The sequence below is a fragment of the Toxorhynchites rutilus genome, chromosome 2 (assembly GCF_029784135.1).
Source record: "Toxorhynchites rutilus septentrionalis strain SRP chromosome 2, ASM2978413v1, whole genome shotgun sequence".
NCBI classification, from domain to species: Eukaryota; Metazoa; Arthropoda; class Insecta; order Diptera; family Culicidae; genus Toxorhynchites; species Toxorhynchites rutilus.
In genome coordinates this window covers 56,134,264-56,157,519 of record NC_073745.1, presented here as the reverse complement: position 1 = coordinate 56,157,519, position 23,256 = coordinate 56,134,264, and the positions used below count along the sequence as shown (strand labels likewise).

General features: G+C 36.9%; 1 protein-coding gene across 7 annotated transcripts in view; it reads right to left on the bottom strand.

Moving 5' to 3' along the window:
* Positions 1–23,256, bottom strand: part of LOC129770102 (RNA-binding protein fusilli) — a 261,350-nt gene that overhangs the window by 76,868 nt on the left and 161,226 nt on the right. For all 7 annotated transcript variants that reach the window (XM_055772732.1, XM_055772736.1, XM_055772738.1 and 4 more), the window contains exons 4-5: positions 14,569–14,854; positions 1,635–1,724 (exon numbers count right to left, since the gene is read on the bottom strand). In XM_055772732.1, coding sequence (XP_055628707.1) covers positions 1,635–1,724; positions 14,569–14,854 — 376 coding nt within the window. The remainder of the gene's footprint in view (positions 1–1,634; positions 1,725–14,568; positions 14,855–23,256) is intronic.

Genomic DNA, 23,256 nt, shown 5'->3' with positions numbered 1-23,256 from the left:
GAGAAGGACCGATGGGTTTGCGTTGTTTTGTAGACGCAACTGAAGATGGTTGATTAATGATTCATTCTTTTTCTCGCGAGAACAATACATTCAATATGCATCGTGACATTCTTCTCGTACACACAGTGTGGCTCCAGGCGATTATATATTTGTCCGCCACTACCTTTATCTATTTGAAAACGCAGAGAATCAACCATTCGTACGATCTCCATGGCATGAAAACCGACGACGTACATCCTATTTAATATTTCTCTTCTGAATTGATTCTGCTCTACACTATGTTTGCTTCTTGCATATTCTGAAAATGCATTCTGTGGCGAAAAATATTGTTCGACACAATAGCAAAATAGAATCTGAGGATGACCAGGGCAAGCACAGTATTTAGAGAACTTTCACTGACAGCCAACGACATGCATCGACAAATCCTAACTAAGATATTCTTTTTTTATAAATTTTTGTGATTACAATTGTTTGCATTCTAAGCAGCCTTGAGCTATTGAAACAAGTTTTTGGGTTAAAAAGTTTTCAGTTTCATACACCATTTATTTTTCGAATGAAGTGATTGACATATCACGTTGTTCAACTGTCAACGAGATATAGCTCACGTTTCAGAAATTTTAAAGTTACACCCCAGTACAGATTCTCATATGATGTGATGTAAAAATACAGAGTCAGACCTATACGCGAGTATAGGAAGGTTAAATATTACACCTCGCTGATATAAATTTGGCCACTGGAACACGATAGGAAAATGTGTATTCTTCCAGTGTTTCTTATTTTGAAACATTTATGGGTTAGGGAACTGTAATGTATAACGTACCGAAAAATTTTCTCCAAACCACCAAAGTCTTTTCAGAGCTAAAAATATAAGCAGTAGCGGCAAGGTCGTTGCTGTGAGTGGTCGACTGCGTCTGCGGCGCATCCTATTTAAAGGTATTCCAATAAACATGCAACAAATATCATAGTATAATCCTATGTCATCTATGCGTTTAAGTCTCGGGCACAACCCTTCAACATTTTATACAATATTCTCAATGTACTGCAAGCAGTACAAATCATCGAAATACGATCTACGTGCTTTCAAAGAATATTATGCTCAGCTAGACAAACCTTCAATGTGTCAAATATTCATGGAACTTCGCGAACTCATTCCGATGAAGAAGCGTTCCAAGACACATCAAAACCATCGATTGTAAATTCATCTGTAAGGTTAAATTGAATAAATCCAAGAACACAAATATTCTAGCAATGCAATTCGATCTCAAGAAATCACTATGTAGAAAAATATGAACAGCTTGGATACTCTTTTGAGACACAATATCGAAAAGATTCAATCGTGCAAAGTTAAAGTGTACCGGCAATACGAGTGTAGTCTTGCAATTATGTGTAGTGAAAATCCCATGTTGATTTGCGAGAAAACAGTTGCGTAGATTCGTACAGAATCGTATGAATCATCTTCATACGAAGATTTTTAGTGTGAAACACAACCCTATGTGCAATCATTATAGTTTATCAAATGTTGGGAAATGCTATGCTCAAAAGAAAGGGATCATACTGAAGGAAGTTTCAGCATCCTCCTTTTCCTGGTCTAACTAACCTCAAACCGACTATGATTCCAACTTAAAGACACTTACCTAACGATATCATGTGTTGTATGATTGTAACCATATCTCGGGCTTCTTTCACGTAAAATTCACTGTCCTGGTATGTTGGAAGTTCAAGATCTGAAACAAAATAAAAACTCAAATTAGTTCCTATCCAAACTTGATTCAATTCAATCGGAGCAGTAAGAATCCTCAAATGGTGCCTCAGCTACCCACCTTGTCAACCACAGGCCCAAATTCCGCAAAAATTATCGTTCGATTCCACTTATTGAAGAATGTGTCACGTTCGGCTAAGTATTTCATGAATGGACGGTAGACACCTCGAATACCTGCTACTTTCGGCAATTTATCATGCAAATTATGTTCCGCTTCTTTTCCCCATATGCACACACACAAACAAACCCAATTCACATTTGCATTCGCCGCAAAAAATCACCACTCGACACAGTGAGTAAATTTATGCCAAAACTACTCTCACGCACACGGGAATTAGAGAAACTACAAACAGGCCCAAACCATTACGAACCATGGCAGTGAAACAAAGGCAAATGTTTACGCATCAAACTATGTGTGCTAAAAACCGTCTGCGCCGAATTAGTGCACTCGTGATGAACCCGGCACCGCGTGCGGCTGGCTCAGCATTTTCTCTTTTGCGCGACTTCGGGGCTTCGAGGGATGGAGTTCCCCCAAACACACAAATATGTTTGTTTTGATTTGCCGACGCGAGCTGTCACAACTTGATGCTCAAACTAATATCGGAGTGAGTGTATCGACCGAGAGTTTAACTTAAACTGGGGTGATATATAATGAATGATCTAATAAAGCTTGAGTTGAGAACCCGGAAAGGGAGTCCCGGTTTAAGAGTGGTATGCAAGTGTTGCAGCGGTTTGGGATTCCACGGGGGTATGTGGAGGAAACATATGGAAAATGGGATTCCTAGGGGTGTCGTATTCATGTTGACGTAGGGTTACTTCTAACTATTCAATATAGTGGCCCAAAGAGGTACACATGAGGTGAAATAGTAGGAAGAGTATATTTGGAATGGTGTACAAAATATGCAAGCTTCGTCCCGCCCAAATTTTTTTTTTTGTTATCAATACCTTCAAACATTCACGTTTTCTTACTAAGCGCAAGTTCATCAGTCCAATCGCAGAACTGTTCATTGATTGATCTTCCAATCGACCTCGTTGAATTTACCTTTTACTATAAAATCCCTAGTACTTCTACCTAAACTCATAATTATAATATAAGATTATTTTCAGGTTTTTTTGAATATTTTTTTCAGAGAGACGGGAGGAGTGTCTATTCATTATAGAAACGTTTTGTGTCCCCTAAAACCTTCGCATGCCAAATTCGACATTTTCTTGATTAGTTTTCGAGTTATGTAGAAATTTGTGTTTCATTTGTATGGCAGTTCCCCCTTAGAGACAGGGGTGGAGTGTCTAACCACCGTTAAAAAATATATTGCGTTCTAAAACCTCCATATACCTTATTTGGTTTCGTTTGCTTGATTAATTCTCGAGTAATGCAGAAATGTGTGTTTCATTTGTATGGTTTTCATTTGTATGGTATGGGAGTGTCTAACCACCATAGAATCATTTATTGCACCCTAAAACCTCCACATGCCAAATTTCGTTTCATTTGTTTGATTAGTTCTCGAGTAGTACAAAAATTTGTGTTTCATTTGCATGGGGGGCCCCCCAAGGGAGGGGAGAGGAGTATCGAACTACCGTAGAAACATTTATTGCACCCTTAAACTTTCGCATGCCAAATTTAGTTACATTTGCTTCATTAATTCTAGAGTAATGTAGAAATTTGTATTTCACTTGTATGGCAATCCCCCCTTAGAGAGGGGGGGGAGTCTGAAACTATTATGAAAACCTTCCCCGGCCCCAAAAACCCCTACATACAAATTTTCATGTCGATTGGTTCAGTAGTCAAATATGCGCCGTTTTGTTCGATGACTTGTTCCCAACGAGATGCCAACTTCATAATACCCCTGTTATAGAAGCTCGCTTCCTTATTGGCAAAAAACTCGGATAGCCAATTTTCACAGGCCTCTTTTGTGGCTAACTTCTGACTACCTAGCTCGTTCGCCATGGACAAAAACAGGTGGTAGTCACTTGGTGCAAGGTCCGGACTATACGGCGGATGCAAAAGAACCTCCCATCCGAGCTCCCGGAGCTTCTGGCGCGTTACCAAAGAAGTGTGTGGCCTGGCGTTGTCCTGATGGAAGACAATGCGGCCTCTGTTTATCAAAGATGGCCTCTTCTTCATGAGTGCTACCTTCAAGCGGTCCAGTTGTTGGCAGTACAGGTCCGAATTGAGCGTTTGGCCATAGGGAAGCAGCTCATAATAGATTATTCCTTGACAATCCCACCAAACACACAGCAGAACCTTCCTGGCCGTTAATGAGGGCTTGGCCACCGTCTGAGCCGCTTCAGCGGGCTTCGACCACGACTGTTTTCGCTTCACGTTGTCGTAAGCGACCCACTTTTCATCGCTAGTCACCATCCGCTTCAGAAACGGGTCGATTTTGTTGCGATTCAGCAGCGATTCACATGCGTCGATACGGTCAAAGATGTTTTTTTGCGTCAACGTGTGTGGCGTGTGTCGAGCTTCTTTGTGAATCCAAGCTTCTTCAAATGGTTAATAACGGTTTGATGACTTATCTCCAGCTCTTGGCCGATGCTACGGCTGCTACTATGCCGGTCTTTCTCGGCTAATTCAGCGATTTTGTCGCAATTTTCGACGACAGGCCTTCCGGAGCGTGGCGCATCTTCGACGACCTCTACACCAGAACGAAAACGTTGAAACCATCGTTGTGCGGTGGAAATGGAAACTGTATCGGGTCCATAAACTGCACAAATTTCATTGGCAGCTTGAGATGCATTTTTGCCTTTGTCATAGTAGTACTGTAAAATATATCGGATTTTCTCTTTATTTTGCTCCATATTTGCGACACTATAACTCACGAACGACACAAAACACTGTCAAGGACTATATTATAGCACTATAAATACCTTTCCAACAAGATATATTATGACTCGATACAATGAATACAACTAGAACTACGCGCTTGACACCTCGCGGAAATACCACAGGACTTTTTTGGCAGCCTAATATATATAGATGGAATGTATATAGAAGAAACACAACAATGTTTGAACGTTTGAACAACTCACGATTTCATGATGTTTTGAACTAAATTGCTCATGATTGCATCATCTTGTAATTTTATTTGAGAAACCCCATAAACGCCATTTTTATCAAAATTTATTTTCTGGCAGATTTTGAGTCCTTGGAGGGTTCATACATCGACTATCTAAATTTCAGGAAATGTTAGTTCTACGAACCCCCTTAAATTGGGGTTGCAAATATTCGTTTGTTTGAGAAACCCCATCAGTCCATGTTTCTAATTATCACCATGGACAACGCTGCGATAGATATACAATTTCATTCATTGTTTCGTAACAAGCATGCGCAACTACTCAACATAATCGGAATGTCTTCTGATTTGCATTTTGATACAAATGACATGACCGCGAAATGTAAGCGTTGTGTTCGGCAGACAATAAAACACAAAGCGGAAGTCATAAAAAGGGCAAGAGTCAATGGAAAGGTATACAAAAATAGGAAGGGAAAGGACGTTTCAGCTGTGTCATTACTCAAACGATTCAAGAGGTAAATCATCTCTCGGAAAACCCAAACTGAGAACTCTAATTGACCTCAGAATACAACACATTTCGTCGTCTCCCGTAAAAATATCCCACTATACCATCGTCGAGAAAAACGAAGACATCAGCAATTTGCAAGCCTATATTCGAATATTATATAACACACAAGCCCGGGATGAATCCAATTGATATAACAAGGTTCAAGTTACGAATTGACCAATAAAACTAATTGAAAGTCTGCTTGCCATTAAAATTCATTTCATTTAACATTTAACGATACAATGTTCACACGTCTCACCCTTTTTTTAGTAGCTGCAAAAAACCTATTTTAAATAGTGACTGTAAAAAAGAGTAAAACAATACTCATCCAAACCCCCTCCCCCCCCTCTCCAACGTCTTCAATGCGGAGCATAAATTATAATTAACCCCGTATTCTTACTTGGTTCCTTGGAACATTTAAAGTACATAAAATTAAACAGAATCACTTCAAAACCGCTAAATACACCACTGATGAGTCCCCCAACTTTAAAGCGTTAAATTTGAAGCTATTGATGAAAAAGTAGTTTTACAAAATATATTTTGGGTGTGATTACCGAAGCTGATACCTTATTACCATCATTTAAGGGATAAAAAGTCCAGTTGTATTCTTAGTTTTAGGATTAGCAGCATTTTCAATGAAGAAGTTTAATTGTGAACTATTTTCTCAAATCAAATACACCAACATTGTTAGCCTTGAAAATATCGTCATGTTATCGCGAAAATGGATATGGAAAACAATTGAATATAAACACAAATATTGACGTCACGATGTGAAAAGAAGCTATGACAGCGTATGCTATAACGCACACTACGCTCGCAAACTCTACCATATGCTCCACCTATAATTGCAGCTCATGGATAGGGGCCCATCTCGATGTTTCGGGTGTGAAAAGTATAAGAATTTTGAACGTTAAAATCCCTTAAATTGATGGATGAATTTTGATTCAAAAAACACAAATTAAAATTATCTCTATTATCTATTATAATTATTTTGTCTAAGCCGTACTCGTATATAGTGGAAGTAGTGAAACAAGCAAACAATGTAACGAATAAAATAGGTAGGTTATTCAGATTTTATTCGCCGCTTGGCGATCTTCTCATAATACAACAAGTAGCAGTTTGCATACAATTCGGCCGTTAGCTTACATGGTATGGTTTCTTTCTTCGATGTCACATCACAACGGGCAAGAGGTATAGAGGTTTCGATTTTTGTTTCACCCTGGACAGCGATCAGCCAACTCCTAACACAAGCTGAAAGTTAATTTGGTTGGAAAAAAATGGTCGTTTGAGCAACTTTGAATATTTGAAATATCCAAAAAAAATGCGACGACTTTTTTAAAAAAAAGTTTTGACGTAGGACTACGTTTTTTTACATAGGGGGGTCACTATAAAAAAAAATATAACGAAAAATTAAGGGATTTCAAATGATTGATTATACAAAATTTTGTAACGCGTGGCTTATTTTGTTAATGCTCAATTTTGAAATTGAAATTAGGAATGGTTTCATCATTATAATAAAATTGGATTTTCAACAAGGCTGTAATAATTATATATTACAGATATTGTAATATTTATGTACTTTTTGTTAAAAAATCCGGAGGAAGCTGAGGCAGTTAATGAATTGATAAACAAATAATCTTCTAATGGAAAATTATATTGAAAAACATTTTTTTTGTTGCTTTCAATCCATTGTTTGACCTATTGTCTGTACGTGTTATCGTGATAACCATTATCGAATTGTAGGTGGAAATTTTAAAATGCCGTTACGTGATTTTTTCACTGATTGAACTATTATTAAACATGGTCTTTGGTGAAACCTAGGTTAAGTCCCAACAGTAGACATGAAAAATCGGGGAGTCAGAGTATTAAAGCATTGTCGGGTGAGAAACATATTTTTTCATACAATTTGCGAATTAAAAAAAAGAAGCACCTTTTCTTCCCTCAGTAATTAAAAAAAATAACAACAACATTGTCAGGGCATGAATAGATGTGAAGCTGCCTATGTTTGTTGGGTTTCAACTAATATTCAATGTTACTATTGATACCGCTGAACAAAAGTTAGAAAGAACGGCTCAAAAGAACTTTATGTAGGTGAATGGTTAGCGACTGAGCCGTTCATCAAAGTGAAATGTTATGCTTATCTCTAATCTGTAGTCTGGTTTCCTTATTCGTTCTCACATGTTCGAAAAAAGACGACCGATCGAATAATATTTCTTTAGGGACGGTTCCATTAATAACGGTTTTTCATGTACGTTTACAAACACCGATACAAGAAAACTAGAGAATGTAGAATTATTAGATTTAATGTTGGAATTTCTATTCTCAATATTATTTTACAATTTACTATTAAAAATTGAAATTATTATTCTTTCTACCACTACAACTCTTACAACCCCGTTGAAGTTCACCTCAGTTCATATGACAAACGGTTTTAAAGGGCCATCATTTGGAGTATTGAATGTTTTAAATTTTCGGATTTTTGAACAGTTACAAGAACTCAATTCAAAAGCAATTGTCCTCAAAGTCCTACGTCAAATTTCTTTCCGTGCCACTAGACACATACCCTTTTGTTCTTAAATTTCTAATTAAAAACTATAAGATCCACCAAATTTTGGTAACAATGTTTCTACACCCACAAAGTTTCACTGCAATCTGAGATGGGTCAACACCTCGAATTAGTGTCATGCCAACATTGTTTATATGTATTTGTTGAATAAAACAAGGGACAGTGTTATGGAATATGTGTATGTTGCTTCTTTCTGCTAATTGGAGCACATAAGCTCCATTTTAAGGTTGAATTTTACTGTGTAAACAAGCAGTGAATGGGCATGAAAAACAAACAGTGTCACTTTCAAACATAAGGGCTGTGTTGTAAGGCGTCTAATCACATTAATACCGGTGATAACGAAGTATGGTAACCTGCCCGCATTCGTATATATATGAAAATTTCTTTAATATTTTGTGTTGATTTTTTGTGGGATTATTTTTTGTCAAAATAACTCATCAAAAAATAAAGCGAATCAAATGGTCGATGCAATCAGTGCAATGTAAATCATTCATAGAACGACCACTCCAATGCTTTCCCAGAGAATCATCGATTCTAGAATGCAACAAGTGCTTTTCTCGTAAACGATACAATCACACACAATCATCACGCTTAATAACAGAAATGCGACCGCAGAGTGATCTAGAAAATCATATTCGTCCGATGTAGAGATGGACAAAACGGTTCACTTTAATGAACCGTTCAGTGACCAACCGTTCACTTAAGTGAACTAGTTCTTTTGAGCAGTTCACTCACTCTTTCGTACATTAGAAGGATATGCCAGAGCATGTATAAAAAAGTGTGACATGTTATGTAGGACTGTTCTTTTCATGCATAAAATGCTCTTTGTAAGCAATAATTATATGTCCGAATTTTGTTTAAAATATCTTAGCAAAATAGAAAATCAAACTATGATTTTTATTTATATTTTTATTCAGTTTGAGCCGGATTCATTATTTTCAGCACAAACTAGCGTTGCGCTGCTTTTCTTCAATGTTTTGCAATAACTGCTATAATAAAACTGTACCAAAACGAGAAAGATTTTCTCGAAATTATTGAGCACAATATAATATAATATAAAAACATTTCATATCAGCGACACAAATTTTTATTTACTGTTGAAAAATACTGTTTGAATCGCTTCGCTTTCAACTGTTTTTTTGTGAGGCAGATTTGCATATCTTACTGAAATATTTATCCTCAACTTAAAAATATGAAATTAAAACTTTATTTGATAAATAATCTAACAATCAAATTTAAGATCCATCGTATCCTGAAATACTGCGTTTTATTATGAAAACGACAATACCGACATCTTATTTTTGTTATTTAATGGGGCTATCGTATGTTTCCATTCGTTAATTTGAGGACTATTTACCTTGCAGCAGCATTCGTCTACCACTCGTTCGATCGCCTTCCTCTTATACACCGATCACCATACACAGTTCGTTCTGAACTGTACGCACAGTTCAGCCAGCGGTCAGTTCGTTCTGAACTGTATACACAGTTCCGCCAGCGGTCATCGTAAACAGTTCGTTCTGAACTGCATACACAGTTCATCGTTCAGCGTACAGTTCGTTCTGAACTGAACTGTATACACAGTTCAGCCAGCGGTCTTCGTACACAGTTCGTTCTGAACTGGGTAAACAGTTCATGTGAACTGTTGCCCAGTAAAAAAGAACGACCGTTCGTTCACTCTTTTTGGTGAACTAGTTCTTTTGAACAGTTCATGAACGGTTTGCCCATCTCTAGTCCGATGTGAGTGGGTGACGCGAGAAGTGCGTGGAGAATCAACATCAAAATGAAAACAGTCACTCGTGACGAAATGTTAGATGTATTAGGTTGGGGAAGAAGTAATCCATTATTTTTGTGTGAAATTCAGAACTATTTTTAATATGCTTCGGATTGTCCGATTTGGGTCATTTGGGATCGATATTACGCGAGATATTGATCACCAAATCCAGCTATCGAGAAAATAATGGATAACTTTTTCCCCAAACTAATATAATGCGCGGATGGATGAATGTGATGCTGTGACTTCGTTTGACCTAGTCACCTGTAGGATGCATCTGTAAGAGAGATGATTGCCTATGCCTACAACAAAGTTGCAATCAAGGACAATCTTTATTGATAAAACCCTCTCGATTGATGCGAAAAGTGTGCGGTGCTTGCCGCTATCAGCAAACAATGTGTGCTTCGCAAACATAAAGTTGCTGGCAAACAAGTGGAAACAAACGAAACTCGGTACACGCTACGTAAAGGGACTTGCTGTTTAGAAATATGCACAAAGGACTAGAGGTAGGTAGGTAGAGACTATTTTGTAGGGTTGATATGTCCACATTATCGAGTGGCTATACGCCGTTCAATGTCGGGCAACCGGTTTCGGGTCTCCCCATGGTGTGGTACTTCCACAAGTTTGAGAACAACTGCACTATAGACCAGCATTCAATCGTTGGTAGACGTATTGGCGGCTCGAAATTGAACGACCTTCAGCGAATGATTGTGTGACCAGCCTCTCTTTAGAGGCAATGCTTTTGAATAAATCACGTTTTCGGTGTTAATGGTCAGTTTTGCATACCTCAAAGTTTTATGAGCTGTCCGTGATGAAAATGATAGTTTAATTTGAACTGAACCAGTAAAATTGCGTTGATATAGATTTCATTCCAAACTGTGATTATACAACCAGTGATGGTTTCCCTTGAAACGGTTGTAAGGATTTGCACCAATGTTTTGTTGAATATGATTTCAATATAAATCAACAATCGAATGGAGAAATACATTGAACATTGTGAAATTCTTTTTCAACGCTACAAACTCTGTTCTTTCGCCTTTATCGTCACGTTCCAGTCGGCTGTTGGGTCAGCAAAGCTTCCAGCGATAACTGTTCATGCGCTGCCGTCGACTTTAAATGCGTGCATAATAGCGCCGAAGGGTTCTAAAGCGGCTACTAGGGGAACTAGTGCGACAAGTACAATATGGCGAGCATTCGCATTCGCTGAAACTAGGTTACTGGGATGTTCAATCTTACATTATGTAGATATATACCGTTCTGAATCATATTTCAGACGCCTCAGGCATATGATACAGAAAACAGGTCTAAACTTTATGCACAGGTATTATTTGGTTGATATTTTTAATAAATTAGTTCAATATACTTTGAAGCTTTCTACTTTGGTACCTATTTGATTGAAAACATAAAAAAATCATCGAATAAAATGCTTTTCAAATGAAGCGAATAAAAACCAAATTTCGGACACTAAATAAATTTCGGACAGATTGAATTCAAATTTCGGACACTTAATTTTGTAATTTTTTGAACGACAATTACATTACACTTGATTATATTTTATGGTCAACTGCGAAACACTTACCAAGCAATCACAGTAACCTGATAACGATGATGAGAACTGATGAAACAAGAGGGAAATTTAAATATTGATGAAGGGGTAAATTCTACGAGCTCACGCTAAGCAAACGTCAAACACAAACGATAATGAGTAGTGCTGTTGGATTTTTTCCTACAATGTAATAATTCAAATGCAATTCTCAAACGAAGTGATAGTGAAACCAACGGATTACTCCAAAGAAGCAATTGTGATATTAATTTTATAGTTATATCATCAGTGCATTAAGCATTTCAAGATATTAGAACAAAGTGTCCGAAATATGATGTTGTCCGAAATATGATTCAGAACGGTATGCTCTTTCAAATGCCGCCAATAATCATTTTATATGTTTGCCCCAGACGGCAAACAAATGGAGTGGCCGAATTTTTGGGGAAGAAATGTCAATAACTTTGAGTAGAGTTGAGATATTGACTACTTCTGCATCGCAAAATGTTTTTCCTAGTAAGCTCTGCAAGTCTTCAGAAGACAGTTTGTATGCAAAATTTGAAATATAAAAGTTGGATCAAAAAAACGTGTTTTTTTTGTCACCCTATTTTTGATAACATAAAACTGAGCGCTCTAACAAATTTGTCAAAGACAGTTTTTGTCTATAGAATATCTGTCGAGCTATAGATGCTGATTTTCACCTCAATGCATTTCCTGGACCATTGTACAATGATTTTTTTGTCCAAAAATATTAAAATATTTTTTATAGCTCGGTACAACAAATAAAAGCATCTTTTCAAAAGCTTCAATCTATGGGAGCTGACATCTCTTTCGCTCAGATTGAACGTCAGCTTGGGATTGTACCCAAAAAAAAAAGTCTAAACAATGTCAACGGGGATCGAACCAAGTTCGGCTGGAATGCAAGGCTGTTTTACACGATGTTTACACGGAATGTCAACTATCGGCAGTCATAATACCGTTGATCTGCGCCTAAGTTACCCACCCTACTCCCGAGAAACAACCCCATATCATGATGCTTCCACCGCCGTGCTTTAAAGTCGGTTGTAGATGCCGGTCCTGGAGGCTCTCGTCGCTCTTCCATCACACTCGGAGTCGCCTTTTCTTGTTAAACAGCTCGAGCTTGGACTCGTCCGACCATAGTACATGCAGTGATACATGCTTTTTCAAGGGAAATTAATTCCGACGAGTACGCTGCCGTTCTACGCATAGTTGTCCCATGTTCCAAAATCAGCAACTGAGAAAAACGCAATCAAAGTTTTCTCGCATATTTGTCTACCAATAGCTTTCAGCATTTCAATTTAGCAATACACCGGGTTTTTTTATAAGCACTTTACTGTTGTTGAATGAAATGTGATGAGATCCCCTCACTGAATCAATCAAGCTTGATTACATGTTTGAAAATTCATGGTGGGACTGTTATGCCTAGAATATCGACATGGGACAATTGAACTTGTTGTTTTTTGATACGCACAAACAATACGGGAACAAACAATAATTTTTTTTTGTGTTTTTCCGAAAAATTATGCATAGAAACATCGTTTTATGAAGAAATGAGTGATCTGCAACACCTTCGCAGAATATAGATCTCATTGTTATTAGGCATTCGCTAACAAGGTGTACACGTGTTCTGTTAAACTTTTTCTTATTTGTCTGAGAATTACTTCGTTCTTCCAAACCAGAAAAGAGTGCATTAGGCCTGCTGAAAGTGTTACATGAAATTCTTGTACTTGAACCGACTTATTCGAAATGGATCTACAAAAAATACATGGTGGGACAGTTATGAATAGAATATCAACATGGGACAATTGAACTTGATGTTGTTTTTTTTTAAAGTTGGGAATAAACTACATGTTTTTTTTGTGTTTTCCGTAAGATTATGCATAAAAACAACGTTTTATGAAGAAAAGTGAAAATCGTCAAAAAGTAACATGGGACAACCATGCGTAGAACGGCAGCACGACACCCTTATAAAAATTTGTTACGACCGCAAAAGGTTAAAAGTACAAATTTCCGGTATTTATTTGACAGAATGTATCATTTTTTTCATAAGAATAACTGTTTGATCACCTACTATATAAAGTTTTTTTAAATAAAAACGCGAAAAGGATCCTTTCGAGACACGTTAGATTTGTTGGGTCTCATCAAAAGAGTTTAAAAAATTTGTTCATGTTCCACAATTACTCATTAAAAACCGCAAAGCAAACAAATCAATAACAATTTACAGCGCAGACTAATTACGGCAGCCGTTTCTCTTTTGTCCGGAAGCTCTCGCGGCCAGGTTGGCGTCGATATCTCTCTCGCTTAGGTCAAGTGCGGTCATGCTATTGTTACCACTCTCGTCGTCAATAGGATTACCGATCGACGATCGACCGGCGATCGATTTTCCTCTGCTTCTCCCGTCAGCCCTAATTTGGCGTCGATCAAATGAAATTTGAATAACTCCGCGACGCAGCAACAGGTACCAACAACCACAGGCACTTGAAATTCTTCAACAGGTTCCCGGTAATTGCCACTTAACTTTTTGTCGCCCAGCCCCCGTCGGGTGGATCACACTGGCTCACTCGGGTCGGTGAAAAACGGGCAGTGATTTGTGGCCTTCGCTTATGAAAAGTCTATTTATTATTGGACGCTGACGCGGCCTCTAGCTTCTTACAATGCGTCGGGGTATGAAAAGTGTACGAGAAGATATACCTTTTAACGACGACTGTAATTAGAATCTACTGCTACAGCAGCACACCAACCTGGGGATGGTGTGATGATGAGGGTAATAATGACAGCACGTGTCCAGAGGCTTGGGTTCCTCTCCGAACTTAGGTCACAGACGGGGACAAGCGGGACCTATCAAGTAAAAACCACCAACAAACGCGCGGGGTGACACGGCATAAATTCCAGCAAATCGGCTGGTAGTGACATGACATCCTAAATCACAACCGAAAGAGTCAACCGAGTCATTAGGCGGACGAAAAACTTAGTTTCCGCTTATGAAACGTTACAGCGTGTTTGGATTATGATACCATCAATATTAACCAAGGCGGTAGAAGCGATGGTAAACGTGTTTGGTCCGAATTAAGTCATCTCTCTTTCTCAGTCGGCGACGAATTTAATGGTTATGCATCGCTAATGGTCTGACAAAGTGCACATTTTGCGGGATTTCTTGGAAGGCTTGTCGGCTGAAGGCATTTAATGCCATAGCTAAAAATCATTACGTAGGCACATGTTTATAAAACATACTTCTAATTCATTTTTGAATTAACTATTTCAATAATTGACAGCATGAGTCTGTTCCTTTATTTTGATGGCGACATTTGAGGTTCCTTTGTACGATAATACTAAATTTAACGCAGACTTACCTAGCATCATCTCGGCGACGGACGCCGGTGGGGTCGGTAGGCGGGGCATCGAGTGCAGCTTCGTCACGTCGGACACTGGTACCAGGGCGCGGGCAAGGTCACCAGCCTTGCAGCGGGCATACTCCTTCCGCAGATCGGCAAACCGCCAGTAGTACGCGGGCAACTGGATATCTTTGGCACTGGCTTCCGGATGCAGGCACTGTCGCAATGGGAGTTGTCCGTCGGTAACCAGCCGGAAGCTAGCCCCGTGGGGATCGATCTGGAGGGACCGTGTGTAGGCATCGAACTGGAATGAGGGAAGAAACAAAACATGCTAGAAAATCAATGGTTTTTGATTTATGTTTCATTGAAATCTTGGTTCCTATTGCTCTTAATTGAATACACCGGCGCCGAATTAAATGCGATACCGCTTTCGAACATTCCGACTCCAATGATTTCATAACCAAACTTTGGTGTAATTGCTACTACGCAAACACGCAGGAAATGGTAACATAAATCGGTAACCTGATTCACAGCAACAACAACAACAACAACACTAGCATCGGCAAGCTGTACAGGTATGCAAGGCAGGATGACGCTACTGATGGAAAAATTATTCCATCAGCCAGAAGACCGTCTCTCAGTCCATTTCAATCTAGTGAGTTTTAATTACGCTTAATTATACAGGGTGCTATATTTGCACACATTCGATCGGATTGACACAAGATAGGCGCTGGAACCCTTTTTCCGGATTTTCCATTAAATCAGCCATAATCGATGTTGAACGGGATCAGCACTTTCATTACAACATGCTGCGGCGATATGAGTCATGTATACATACATTGTAACATGAAAGAGTGAAACTGGAATATTTTTTTCACACCAAATTGAAGCTTGATGTTCGTGATGGAACCGTAAACCGTCATGAGAGTTTCCGTCGCAAACCACTACTACTCAGCAAGATAGTAGTCGACCGGCAAGAAAAACCAGCTCCTTTAAAATTGACTGTGAATAATCGGAATAAAAACCTGATTGGGCTAGCTTGGCTAGCTCCGGCCGGTTGTAAACGGATTATGTCCATTACTTTGCCAAACAAATCTGATATTTATGCTCGTTAATTTCATTTGCTTTTGAGCCTTTTGATTTTGAGAATGATTTTGGGTTTTTGTTCGTTTCACAAAAGACTCTTATTTTCCTTTATGAGAAAAGCGATCATATGTTTGTTTCAACTGAAAACCTACATCGTCTGCTTCACCTTTATGTGCTCGTGATAACTGTAGTACAGGTCGGACTCGATTATCCGGAGTATTGTTTTTTTTCACCCCGGATAATCGAGTTCTCCGGATAATCGAGTCATAAAAAAACGAAAACGATGATCTCTCGGTGAACGTAATATAATTATGATTTGCACTCATTTATAAAACGGTTTTATCTAGGTTGACACGTTTGTATGTTTGTGACTTTGTAACTTTGTAACTTTGTCTGTAGCGCTGTACCACATTAATAAAAATTAAACCCCCTTCCTGTTGACCGATTGATCTGAAATTTGGAACACATCTTTATTTCCGGTGTCATTATGAAACTGCGTATTCCATGATCTTGAAAATCCAAGATGGTGGCCGCTACAAAATGGCGGATTATGTAGATATTTTCTCAAAATCCCATCAATATGGGTTTTCCCAAAACCCCATCAATATGGGTATCGAATTAAAGGGCTTGACTAGTAGAATATAGTTATCAATGAAAAATTCAAATCCAAGATGGCGGCCGCTACAAAATAACGAATTACACATTTTCTCAGAACCCCATCAATATGTATATCACATGAAAAGGATTGACTAGTAGAATACAGTTATTAATGGAAAATGCCAATTCAAGATGGCCGCCACCACAAAATGGTGCCATATACATTTTTTTCAAAAACCTCATCAACATGAGTATCAAAAGAAAGTTCTCGACTAGTAGAACATAGCAGATCATGAAAAATTCAATTCCAAGATGGTCTTAGTCCCCAAACAACTAATTACTTTTTAAATGGTTTCATTCAGCTTGACCTGTTTCTATGTATGTTTGAATGTTTGTAGGGTTGTATTCTCCAAGTCCAGCCATTCAGCCAGAGAGTAGAATTAAAGGGATGTTCCAAATTTCAGATCAATTAGTCAACAGGAACGAGGTCAATTTTCTATCAATGTGGGACAACTTTTCAAACACTTAAACATACGTACAAAAAGGGCAAGCTAAATGAAACCATTTAAAAGTAATTGTTCAATTGAGAACTGCGGTCATCTTGGATTGATTTTTCATGATCTACTGTGTTCTTCTAGTCAAGCCCTTTCATTTGATACCCATATATTATGGCGCCATCTTGTGGCGGCGGCCATTTTGGATTTGCATTTTCCATAAATAACTGTGTTCTACTAGTCAAGCTAATTCATTTGATACCCATATTGATGGGGTTCTGAGAAAATAGGTAATCCGCCATTTTGTAGTGGTCATCTTGGATATGCATTTTTCATGAATAACTATATTCTACTAGTCAAACCCTGTCATTTGATACCCATATGACCTATTCAATATGGAATTATTATACAATTTATTAAAATTTTCCGAAAGTAAAAAATAAAATACTCCGGATAATCGAGTCTGACCTGTACTACATATATGCTGCAGGTTTGTAGTGACAACAGTCACAAACCGTAAACAATCTTACATGGAATATTTGTATTTGATTTTTTGACATTCTATACACTCAGGTTTTATTACGCGGGGGAAACGTACCTCGTAAAAAAAACCACGTTAATTGGAAAATTATAAAGAAAGGCCAAATGTGTTGCTAATCGCAAAATCCGAAGCAGGAAAGGTCCCTTTTGAGCCGTCTTCATTTTGTTGTATTTTTTGTATTCTGCCCATAGAACAATGTCACGATGAGAAAAAGTTTAGAAAAATTCTAAACTTCTAAAGAATTCATATCAACTATGAAAACTAAACCTACATTGGGTTAACTACAAACTAGTAATTACAAATAACTATACGAGCGGCAAGTCGTGAATTTTGATATTAAATTCATTGAATTGCATTACAATAAATATTCTGCAGAATTCGTTTAATATAAAACTGATAAATTATTATCGGGGATAGCAGAAGCGGCTTGCAGTGCGATATACAAGCCGAAACTAGTTCCGTAAGATGTTAAAATTATATACATTCTGTCAAATATATTCCAGGAATTTGTAATTTTAAATTTTCTCGCTGAACATTTTTCAATTCTGTTATTTAGTTTATTTACAGCGCCATTAGGAGCAAGTTAACTTTTTTTTTCTCAGCGATTCTTTATATGAATAATTTTATTGGTCAAAGAAATGTGTAAAATTTCATGTTGCAAATTAGGATTGGACGATCTTGGAATGGAAGATCGATCTTTTCCATTTCGATTCCCGATTTTTTGGATCGATTCATTGTACCCGAAAAAATCGTGAAAATCAATCTTTTTCCTTAAATTTTTTCTATCTTAGAGTTTGTTCATTCTGAGAGTCGCGTACTATTTTATACTTCTGGTACGATTTGCGATTAAATTTTCCTCTAATTTAGTCCAAACTTTGAAAAATCGGGTAGAAAAAACGGCTGAACGTATCAATATGAAACGTTCACAGACGTTTGGGGAATACACCAGGTTACAAAATTGCCTGCAAACACTAGAAGTTAATGCAATATTTGCAGATTTACAGTGGATAAAAACTATGATACCTACAAAATTTAATATAAATTAAGATTTTCAGAAAAAAAGTTGAAAAAAAGCCAAAATTTATTTAAAAAAATCTATCAGACCAACAAAATTTTAGTCAAAGAATGGCATGTAGGAAATTATTTTGGTTTCCACTAAAAATTACCAAAGAATTTTTTGGAACAAAAATTCATTGTAAAATTTTTTTTTTAAAATTAAAATTAATTTTTCTCGAGAACATATGCTTTAAACATTCTGGTAAAAAAAGTTATAAATAGCCCTTAAAATTTCCAACAAGTTTTCCATACATCGGACAATGGCCACATTTACATAAAAAAAGTTTTTCGAACAACAACTTTTTCTTTTTTTTTTCTTTGGAAAAATACTATTAATGTTTAATTCGTAACATTTTTATATATAAATTATCGCAGTTTACATGCTCTGCTTACTTTTTTCTATTTAGGAACATGTCAAGAACATGTCAAACATGAGAATTTTAACACAAAAATGTCACGAGCGAAATATATTTTTTTTCAGAAGTCTTCATATAAAAAAGACTTATATTCCAAAAACTATAAAAGATAGAAAGTTAATGTCTTGGACAAAGGTTTATATTTTAAAAAGATCTAAAAGTTTGTCGAATACATTATATCGCTGGGGGTCTTCGTAGCCTAATTGGTTGCGTGTCCGCTACTAAGCGAACAATCATGACCTCATAACTCAGGGCCCCTCAACTGACCATCTTAGTGTGTTATTCTAGCTACTATGTCCACGAAACAATCATCATGTGTCGGTAATCCCAGTCCCTTACCGCAGTCACAATTTCGGTCTATTAATAACGCAACAAAGGAAGCCTCATATCAACAGTCCCGCTGTGAACAGCCCAGCTGTGAACATTCGAACAATAGCAATATTCTTACGCCGAAAAAAGGCGACATGTGTTGTGCATCGATAGAATAGGAATTCTCTTGAGCCTAAACGGCTACTGTGTTATAGATAGAACAAATGTTTAACGATAGATAGCGATACTTTTACGCCTCAATATGGTAACAGTGTAATATACAACAAAACTTATCTTAAGATAAAAAATGTACACGAATGAATTCGGCTCTGTTACAGCTGAATTGCTAAATGAGCCTAATAAAATAAACTGTTGGGATAAAAAAAAAACATTATATCGCTATCTTGATATTAAACAAAATTAGGATAAGTTTTTTTTTTTCAAATCGATATAGTGGTTCTCAGATTTTCGTGAGTAGTGGAAATTTTGTTCTTTATCGCAAACTATTAGACCCGTTTTTTTTGTTAGGATGACCATTTCAATTTTAGGGTGGTCCAAAAAATCAAATGTTTTCATTTTTTTCAAAAAATTACTTTTTTCAAAAATTCATAGCTTTTGATCTACTGAACCGATTCAGATGATCGACATATTAAATTAAGGCCTAGTGTTGTTTGAAGAAATATTGCACTACGAATAGAAATGGATTTTGTTTTCGTAATTATTAATTATATTTGTTTTCTATAGCTTAGATCGTTTCGGAACCAAGAGCGCCATATTTTTTTAAATTTTTTCCTGAAAGCTGGTTTTTTCACATAATATATCCGAATACCAGAGAGGTATTATTTTTCGTTTTTAGGTTATGATTTTTCAAAGTTAACATGTTTTCAGTTTTCGTTCAACATTTCTATGCGACTAGACTGGATGTATGTGACTATAATCCAATTAATTGGCAAGTGTGTTATTTTTTCAAGAAAGGCTAGCTAGTAGGCTTTAATTTGACATGTCGATCATCTGAATCGGTCCAGTAGTTACCAAGTTATGAATTTTTGAAAAAAGTCATTTTTTGAAAAAAAAATGGAAACATTTGAATTTTTGGACCACCCTAAAGTTGAAATGGTCACCCTAACAAAAAAATAAAAAATACGGGTCTAATGATTTGCGATAATGAACCTAATCACCACTTTCAACGAAAATCTGAGAACCACTATATCGATTTGGCATGGAATGGCAGTATATTTTTAGGAATTTTTGAAAAAATACGTTATAAAAACACGTCTTTACACCCACAACGTTTCACTGCTATCTGAAATGGTGCTGCCAACTCCTAAGACGAGTTGGCATGAAATTCGTCAGAAAGAAGACGATATAGAAGTACGTTTTATCACATTAAAATCCATTTCCACTTTCGAACGACGATAAACTTCGTTCACGCAAACATCAAATGGACTAACAACGCTTGTGAATATGTAATTGTAGAACACATGCGAAATAAATTTTTCGAATTTCCCCATTTTCCTTCAGAGTTTTCCGAAAATTTTCAATTGTCATGTTTGGTTGGAATGTGTTTGGTTGAAATATGTGCATTATTTTTATGGGGCTCCCTCTCCTATCCAGAGGAGGAAGGGGTGTCATACCATCATAGAAACATTTCTCGTACCCAAAAACCCTCACATCCCAAATTTGGTTCCGTTTGCGTGATTGATTCTCGAGTAATACAGCATCCCCTTAGGGAGGGGAGAGGAGTGTCTACTCACCATAGAAAAGTTCCTTGCCCCCTAAAACCTTCACACGCCAAATTTGGCTTCATTGCTTGATTGGTTTTCGAGTTATGCAGAAATTTGTGTTTCATTTGTATGGCAGCCTCCCCTTAGGGAAGGGGGAGGAGTGTCTACTCACCATAGAAACGTTTCTTACCCCCTAAAACCTTCACGTGCCAAATTTGGCATCATTTGCTTCATTAGTTTTCGAGTTATGCAAAAATTTGTGTTCCATTTATATGGCAGCCTCCCCTTAGAGAAGGGGGAGGAGTGTCTCACTACCATAGAAACATTCATTGCACCCCAAAATCTCCACATGCCAAATATGATTTCGTTTGCTTGATTAATTCTCGAATAATGCATAAATTTTTGTTTTATTTGTATGGCAGCCCCCCTTAGAAAGGGGGTGGGGTCTCGAACTATCATAAGAACCTTCCCCGACCCCAAAAACCCCTACATACCAATTTTCATGTCGATCGGTTCAGTAGTTTTTGAATCCATAAGAATCGGACAGACAGACAACATTCCATTTTTATATATATACAACCATTTCATGCCAAACCGATATACTGTTTATCAGATTGTCGTCGAAAGTGGTAGTTTTGTTCTTTATCGCAAATTATTAGAGTCGTATTTTTTTATTTTATTTTTTGTTAGGGTGACCATTTCCATTTTAGGGTGGTCCGAAAATATTTTTCGGACATTTTTTTCGAATTTTTTCCAAAAAAGACTATTTTAAAAAATTTATAACTTTTGAACCACTGTACTAATTCAAATGTACGACATATTAAATTAAAGCCAAAGAGCGCCATATTTTTTATATTTTTTCCTGAAAACTTTTTTCACATAATACATTCGAATACCAGAGCGGCGTTATTTTTCGTTATGATTTTTCAAAGTTAACATGTTTTCAGTTTTCGTTCAATATTTCTATGCGACTAGGCTGGATGTATGTGACTATAATCCAATTAATTGGCAAGTATGTTATTTTTTCAAGAAAGGCTAACTAGTAGGCTTGAATTTGATATGTTGATCATCTGAAAAAATCTCCGCTTTCCAGAATAAATATAAAAAAATATAGCGCCTTTGGTCCCGAGTCCATGAAAACTATAAGAAACAAATACAGGGAAACTTCGAGATAACGTACCCTCGTTATAGCGTACCCTCGATATAACGTACATTTTACCTCGATATAACGTACACATTTCCAAAGTATAAAGGAAAAAAAATCAATTTTTTGAATTTACAATGTATTGTGATGCTAAAACAAGTTTTGTACCTTCAATCAATCCCGAAATACAGCTGGTTTTGTGATTCCGGATTCTAAATGCCTCAATCAACAGTACGAAGGGATACATCATGAGAAAGGCCGACTTCGTCTTCTGATTGAAGTTGTTCATTAACTTTACTAAAACAGCAACACAATAATGTATTATAGACTACGTTTGTGAGTACTTTATTATGCTTCGATATAACGTACAATTCGATAAAACGTACAATTTTGAAAGTGAAATGTACGTTATATCGAAGTTTACCTGTACAATCAATAATAACGAAAACATAATTCAAATTTTCTGCAACTGTAGTATTTTTCCAAGAAAGACCAGCTAATTGGCTTTAATTCAATTTGTCGTACATCTGAATCGGTACAAGTTCAAAAGTTTTTTTTTTTTTGAAAAGTCATTTTTGGCAAAAATGCGAAAAAATGGATTTTTCGGACCACCCTAAAATGGAACTGGTCACCTTAACAAAAAAAAATAATAAATTCGACTCTAATAATTTGTGATAAAGAACAAAACTACCACTTTTGACGACAATCTGAGAAACACTATATCGGTTTGGCATGGAATGGCTGTATATAGATTCAGCTAGATTCAGTGGATGAAATTCAGTGATAGTGTACGATGCCATATTGTAATGTAATTGTCTGGTCGAGACTGATCTAGAAATAATAGGTAATTTGTCCAAACTATTCATACCTTTTGTTTTAAATTTTAATATGAAATCTGTGATCAACCTTTTGAAAACTTCTGCGTGATTTTTGCTAGATTTTAACGTCAACCCCGAAGTGGAGAGACATTGAGGTAAACCTTAAACTGTTACCGATCAAATGAGGGTACAATGGAGTTGGTAAGAGAAAGTTATTCATGCCTCATTCGTAATCGCAACCATAGACCGTAAAAACGCCACTAGATTTTTTCACTCACTTCCAATACCTAGAATGATGAAATACACTCGAATGCGTCAGTTCAGACGTAAATCTCTGGTAATGAATCTTATTCTCTTTTTCTTGTCATTTTTCTTTTTTTAATATCTCGAGTGCCACTTCTTGACTTTTCGACAAAGCCATAAAATGAACAGGTAATATCTTCATGGGCAATCTCAACATCTCAATCCGCCACCGCCATCGAGTAGTGTGTGGCGTTAAATGACAGAACAAGAAACACTTG